This window comes from Orycteropus afer, unplaced genomic scaffold, assembly GCF_000298275.1.
Source record: "Orycteropus afer afer isolate SDZICR_OR568_19922 unplaced genomic scaffold, OryAfe1.0 scaffold00250, whole genome shotgun sequence".
Lineage (NCBI taxonomy): Eukaryota > Metazoa > Chordata > Mammalia > Tubulidentata > Orycteropodidae > Orycteropus > Orycteropus afer.
The window spans coordinates 3,290,482-3,298,101 of record NW_006921837.1 but is presented as its reverse complement, the minus strand read 5'-3'; the positions used below and the strand labels follow the sequence as shown (position 1 = coordinate 3,298,101).

Here is a 7,620-nt window from a genome sequence, read left to right as displayed (position 1 = left end):
ACTGTAATATTTGAGATATGCCTTATAACTTGATTTATAACTTTAACATGACTGCTATTTTCTCTTTTTAGACTCATTTCCCCCCTTCTACTGCCAGAGCTATAAAATTAATGAAGCATCTTAAAATCAATCTATGCGGTTTAGAGAAAAACAGTGTCTGAGGGTTATCAAAATCTTATTGACGAAAAGTTTCCAAATCATGTTTTGGTTTAGTTCCTTTGAATCATAGACTTTTGTTGCTTAAAGGGACTTTAGAAGTTGTCTAATGCTAGGCTAATGCTTTTTTTCTATACAGGAAGACTTGAGAGTTAGGGACTTTGCCTAGGGTCTTCCAGCGTTTGAGTGCATATCTAATAAGCACCTCTTTCCTATCTCTATTTTGTAGATTGGGAGCTCTGGTAGCATAGTGGCTAAATCACTTGCCCGCTAACCAGACGGCTGGTGGTTCAAACCCACCAGCCACTTCTCGGAAGGAAGGTTGGGCAATCCTACTTCCGTAGTGATACTGCCTCGGAAACCCAAGGAGGGGTCGCTATGAGTCGGGTTTGACTTGATGGCACATAACGACAACAACAATTTTGTAGATTTTACGGAACTTTATCCACAGTTTGAGTCTCCATTTTCCTCTTGGTTCATAAGTCCTCTCTGCATCATCTCCCTGAGTCTCCCTTTCTGATTACTTTCTGTTATGTCACCTTTGGATCCATGGAACGTACAATTTTCTTGCTTAAGAATCATCTTCCTGGAATGACCTCTGTTTCATCTCTTTGTTCTCCTGTATATGTTAATCTCTTCTTATGAGCAAAGAATGGTACTGCCAATATGAACAATGGTAAACATTACAGTGGAACCTGGAGCAGAGGTTCAGTGTGTGCATTATGGTCAGTTCAGTCTTGCTGATATATCTTTTTCTGCTTTCAGCTCCTGAGAATAGTGCCTTTTCCCATGAGAGAAACTAAAGACTCCAGATGTTGACAGCTATGTCCTTTATAGCCAGGCCTCAGGTAAGCTTTGATTTCTTCAGTCATCTATCTACCTAAAGTTTTGAGATAAGCTAATGCGGGTACTTTGTTGAACTTGTGTATGAAGGTGAAGATGTATCTGTCTGTATTCACCAGTAGGATGAGCTCTGAAAGGTCCCAGGTAAGATGAGGTAGCTGCTGAGAAGTATGCCTGCCAGAATGGGAGTTGGGTTGCAGTGGAAAGAAATACCCTTAGGATGTGCTAATAAATGAAGGACAGCTGTGAACTGGTTAAACAGAAACCCATTCCTTTATTCTCTTACCAAACAAGTATTTCAGTATATTGGTATAACACTGAAATGTGGGAGAACCCCACAATGTACAAGTAATGATGAGGAATCAAGACCTACTTCTCTAAAGATTACAGCCTTGGAAACTCTATGGGGCAATTCTGCTCTGTCCTGTAGGGTCACTGTGAGTTTGAATTGATGGCACACAGCAACAACAATGATAAATTCTATAAGGGGAAATAAAATGCAGAAGGAGGAAGAGGGAAAGATGGGAGCAGTCTCTTGATGAGGGGACATTTGAATAGGGACCAGAGTGAAATAGGGATCAAGATATGCTGATATTTACGAGCATACCATTCCTGGCAAAGAAAATAGCAAATACTACATCCCTGAGGTAGGGGGAAACATGTTTAGAGTGTGTTAATAAAGAAGGAGGGAACTCTGGTGGCATAGTGCCTAAGGCATTTGACTGCTAACCAGAAGGCTGGTGGTTCAAACCCACCAGCCACTCCTCGGAAGGAAGATGGGGCAGTCTACTTCCGTAGTGATACTGCCTCAGAAACCCAAGGAGGGGTCGCTATGAGTCGGGTCTGACTCGACGGCACATAACAACAACAACAACAATAAAGAAGGAACTAGGGAGGTAGCAGTGATGAGGGGATATGTTCAGAGTATGGGAGGAAATAACATCAAAGAGAGAGCCAGAGATCAGGTCATATAGAGCCTAGGAGGCCATGGTAATAACTGAATTTTGTTCTAGGTAGCCTTTGGAATGTTTTAAACAGGGATATGTGTATCCAAGATGGCTCACCACTGCCAAAGCATTGCTACCACCAGAAGTTAGTCATGAGGTCATTTCTTTTCACATTCTATGGTCATACCTGGCTGCAAGGACATCTGGGAAATGCCTTTATAATGGATATCCATGTGTCCAGTTAAATTTCAGGGATTTTTGCCATTTGATCTTTATAAACAAGGGGAAAAAAAACAGATTTTGAAGGTTAGCTATGAGTCTGTTTTAGAGTCAGAAAGACACCAGATATCTGACATATATGGAATTGTAAGAAGGTTGCTGTAAGTGGTAGTGAAGAGTTTACAAGGTGTTTATTTAGGGGAAGTGTGTTACTTAGTTGAACATTTTGGTAAAGTTTCAAGGAGGAGGTAAAATTTGAGCTGGGATTCCAAAGGGCAGGTTCTGTTTAGAGAGTGAGGAAATGGGCAGCAAAGGAGGAAGGGCAGGTAGGCATTACAGACAGACAGAGCAGGCATGAGCAGGGCATATTCACAGCACAGACAACACTTGAGTGTGGCTGTAGGGCAATATTTGTGCAGGGAGGGAGGGTGAGGCAAGGTTGGAGAGTGAATTTAGTGATGTGGAGCTCTGAATTCTTGAGTGAGTAGTTGTAAAATGAGCCTATTTGAGTAGGGAAGTGATAAGCTTGGGTTTTCACTTTGGCAGTATATATAGGTCAAAAAGGAATGTAGAGAGAAGTGATTCCATTGATGTTTGGGAACATTTAATGAGTCTTCAAATGTTCTAGCCTCTGATTTTGCCTTCATGTTTGGCACTGGGATGAGTGGAGAATGTGAGGTTGGTGGGTGAGTGTGAATTCCTGGATACTTACTGCTCTGTGTCTGTGCAGTGCAGTGAAATACTTAATATGGCCCTTTTAGCCATAGTCTTTGTAACTCCCACTAGATGACTGTGTATGACTATGCATATGTGAGGTGCTTGTGGCCCACCAGAGGTATTGGATGGCTTGCAAATAATGTAGCATGGCACCCTTATGGAGGTGAGACCATGCAAATAAAATATGGAACCCTAATATGGAGATTAGTCAGTTTTACCATCCTATTAGGCTTAAAATGGAGCTCTGGTAGTATAGTACCTAAGGCATTTGACTGCTAACCAGAAGGTTGGTGGTTCAAACCCACCAGCCACTCTGTGGAAGCAAGACTGGGCAATCAACTTCCATAAAGATTTACCACCTCAGAAACCCACTGGGGGTTGCTATGAGTCAGAATCGACTCAGTGGCAGTGGGTTTGGTTTTGGTTTTTTAGGCTTAAAAATAGCCATCCCAGAGGTGGAAATGGGTGATCTCACTACCATCAAGAAAGAAAAGCCAGGAGCAGAGCACACATCCTTTGGACCCAAGATCCCTACACTGAACCTCCTTGATCCAGGAGATAGAGAGCTGTGACACCAGAGATGGTGAGAAGATGAGAAGCAGCGGCAGAGAAATGGTGGCAGCAGAGGCAGCAGAACCAAGAGACCCACACGAGATAGGGCAGTGGGTTTCCCAGCAAACGGAGCAAGAAAGCTGAGTACCTTTGGGCTGCAGGCTTTTGGACATTTATCGACAGAGCTAGAAGAGCTTTGTAATACTTGCCCAAGTAGGGCAGCAGCCAAGGGGCCTGAGGCCGAGAGGCTGAGGGCCAGAGAGAGGTGTGCCTGCAATCACTGCTGAGAAGAGGCCGTCCTGATTGAGGCCCTGTATTCTGAGTTGTTTCTGATCCTGCATTATAACTTGGTAACTTCTCTAATAAACCCCATAATTATGAATATTGTCTGTGAGTTCTGTGTGGCCATTTCAGTGAATTACTGAGCCCAGCAGAAAAGTAGAGAGTATTGTAGGAGGGTCAGTTGTTGTGAGAATTGGTAAAAAGTTTGGAAGGTGGAGGTATATCTGAGCTCTGCATCATAGGATCCAGCCTTACACTGTTGAGGCTGATGGTGATTTTCCTTTCCCCTTGGAAGTTAGAGGAGGTCAGATACTGCCCCACACCATTTTTATAGTCCAGCAGCCACATAACCAGGAAATGGTGAGACTATACCATGTATTGCATAGTGTAATAAAGAATCTGACTCCAGTTTTGATGTTTGGCTGCCGACAGCTTTCACTCCTTCCAAATCTACCCCACATCTGGGCAAGCTGATAAGAAAACTTGAATGCTTCCTTTATTGGTGGCAGTGGGAAGTTCAAACCAGGCAAGCTCTAACCCAAGCACAGAAACTCTCACTTCACCTCCATCCACCACCACCACCTACCACCCATCATAAAATCCCAGGTCAGTCCCCTTTCCCTGTCCTCTCAAGCCATTTGGATCAGTTTGGGAGCCTACCTTGCTCTCCTAGAAAGCCTCATTATATGTGAGTAATAAGCTGTTTCATACCCACTTGGTGCAAGTGTATCATCAGTTGCAACATCTGAACCAAATTTTGGTTGCGGGGGAGGTCTTTTCTGTTTCTGTGGTGTGACCACACAAAGTCTACAGAAAATCTGTTGGTGAATCAAGATATTGGTGTGGGCATATCCTGACACAGTAATGCCTCCTTGTGTCTAAGACATTTATTCATTCCATAGATATTTCACAAGTGCTTCCTAAGTGCCAGATGCTAGAAATAGAGCAGTGAATAGGCTGTGATGGAGTTTATGTTTTAGTTGGGGAGAAAGAATAAGCCAAAGGGGTAAATTACACAATATGTTTGAAGGAAAGGGGGTTGGGAAGTATTGGGGAGGAGGCTTTGCTGTTTTAAAGGCTTATCAGGGTAAGGCCTCACTGAGAAAGTAATATTTGAGCAAAGCCTGAGGGATGTGAGAGAACATTTCATGGCAATATCTGAGAAAAAGAGTGTTTTGCCCAGAGGGAACAGCAGATACAATCCAAGAGCGAGTGCAGCTCAGATAGAGAAAGTGAGGAGAGTTGTAATAGGAGGTGAGAACATGGTTAGGGGGCAGGGCTGGCCTGATTGCTTAGAATCTTAAAACTCATTACAAGGACTACCTTTTCCCTGCATGGTGTTGGCAAAAGAATATTAAATATGCCATGCAGAAGAACCAACAATCTGCCTTGGAAGAAGTACAGCCAGAATGCTCCTTAGAAGTGAGGATGGGAAGATTTCACCTCACATACTTTGGACTTGTTATCAGGAGGGACCATTCCCTGGAGAAGGACATCATGCTTGGTAAAGTAGAGGGCCAGTGATAAAGAGGAAGATCCTTAACAAAATGGATCGACACAGTGGCTGCAACAAGGGGCTCAAATGTGACAACGATTGTGAGGATGGTGCGTGACTAGGAAGTGTTTTGTTGTACATAAGATTACTGTGAGTTGGAATGGACTCCATGGCACCCAACAACAACAACAACAATCTATTTGCTAGATGCAGTGGGTGGAAAACCACAAATAGGGTGAAGTGAAAGTCGATGGCATGGTTACATGGGGCAGCCCACATAGTCGCTATATTTATATTGCCACTGAGCTACATAAACCAATACATATAGATGGTTATACCCGGGGTAAGTTCTCCTTCCATGAATGTATTCATGCTCAGGCCCAAGGCCAGCAGTTATCCTCTAGGTGACATGTCCACAGGAGGTCCCAGCTGCATTAGATTGGAGCTACCAACTGAGAAAGCATGTTGAACTTTGGATGGCTCCCTTAACTCTTTATGTCTTCTTCTTCCACACCTTTTCAATTTCACACATAAACCTTTATACCAGACTAGGAACTCAGGACCAAATCTGTGTAGAACCAAAGGCCTGAGGGTAAGTGCTTCTGAGATGGCAGGGCCTTGTCATTTCAGGAATCAGTGACCTTCAAGGATGTGGCTGTGTACTTCACCCAGAAGGAATGGGCCAGCCTGGTGCCTGCTCAGAAGACCTTGTACAGAGATGTGATGCTGGAGAACTATGAGGCTGTGGCCTTCCTAGGTAAGACTTCTCTGCCTTTGGTCTCTGCCTGGGCCTTCAGAGGCTGGAGTGGTCTCTTATAATTATTAACTGAGTGCTGGCTTCTGGGGTTTGGACTCTAAGTGGCTCAACCTCGAAATGACTGTGAACTGTGGAGAGAGATCCTTCCTTTCCCACCTGCTGCAGAGATGATCCTCTCAACTCAGAAGGAGTTGAGCTTCTTGGTACCCTTAGTGTCTCATCTTTTAAATTATGGTGGGGAACCTCAGCCCCTTTGTCTTCCACTGGTAGCTTCTTTTAGGAGCCATGTGTCTGTTTCCTCATGGGAAGTTTACATCCTATAACAAAGAAGATAGGAAATCTTGTTTCCCCTTAAATAAAGATCTGGCTCCCATGTGTCTCAGGCTTCCTGAGAGCACTATCCTGAGGCTACTCTTTAAGTTCCCTTCACCTTTTCTAGATACTTTTGCATAGCCCACCCAGTAATTACTCTCCTTATCTCCTCTGCTGTGCTTGCATCCACAGATTGAAAGAGACATCTGTGACTCTGCTCATCATTTTGTTTTCTTACCTTCAAGCGGTGTCACCTGCTTCCAAACCAGTTCTGATCTCTCAGCTGGAGGAAGGGAAAGAGCCATGGTTCAGCGAGGTACAGGAACCCCTAAGCAGGAGGGGCAGGAGAGCAGGCCCAGCAGGTAAGTAAAGGTTGAGCCCTCTCCTTTCTCCATCAGTATGAGACACGTACTCTCTCTGGCATCATGGAATTCACTGGGATAATCACACACTTTTGAACTGGTCTGTTACTCATTGCTTCCCAACTCTTTAAGCTGTTGTACATAACACTGGTTCCCTCATTCCCACACTGAGATGCTATTCTATCCTTGAAAATATTTGAAGGAAAATGTTCTAAATGCTAGTTTGATATCTCTTGTCTTTTCTCTTCAATTCAACTCATTGCCCAAAATTGGGAAATTCAGTGCAGTATTACAAACAGGAAAGGGAAAAAAGTTATTTTTTTCTTTATTTCTCATTCTGTTTTTGGAGGTTAGAGCCATAATGACATTTTACTCCTAAAAACTTCAGGACACATCCCTAAAATACAGGAATATATTTTAAATACCTTAAACAATTTTTATTGTATATGGTAAAATTAGCAATAATTTCTTAATATTATCTAGTACCACTCATACCCATATTTGTTCCCAAAATACTCTTTTACTTGGTTTGTTCATTTTAGGATCACATATTCCAGCTGCTTCCCTACATCTTTTATTTTTTATTTTTTAAACTCAAAATGGTCTCTTTTTCAAGATACTAACTTGGTGGAGAGACTGAGTTATTTGTTTTGCCTTCTGTTTCTTTTTTCCCCCCTGATCTTTGCTATATAGATTTATTTAGCTTGTTTCATTCTGTATTTTGATAAGCTGAAAGTTGTTATTTAATTTCTGTTGTTGTTGTTGTTGTTGTTGTTGTTGTGTGCCATTGAATCGGACCCAACTCATAGCGACCCCTCCTTGGGTTTCCGAGGCAGTATCACTACGGAAGTAGATTGCCCCATCTTCCTTCCGAGGAGTGGCTGGTAGTAACAGAGAATCTGCAAAACACCACATAAAGTAGATTAACTTGGAGGACATTACACTGAGTGAAATAAGTCAATCACAGAAAGACAAATA

At 42.9% G+C, this 7,620-nt stretch overlaps 1 protein-coding gene across 1 annotated transcript in view; it reads left to right on the top strand.

The window, feature by feature from the left end:
* Positions 1-968: 968 nt before the first annotated feature.
* The window catches only part of LOC103204509 (zinc finger protein 383-like), a 50,808-nt gene continuing 44,156 nt past the window's right edge, over positions 969-7,620 (top strand). The window contains exons 1-3 of the mRNA XM_042782162.1: positions 969-1,004; positions 5,842-5,968; positions 6,526-6,642. Coding sequence (XP_042638096.1) covers positions 969-1,004; positions 5,842-5,968; positions 6,526-6,642 — 280 coding nt within the window. The remainder of the gene's footprint in view (positions 1,005-5,841; positions 5,969-6,525; positions 6,643-7,620) is intronic.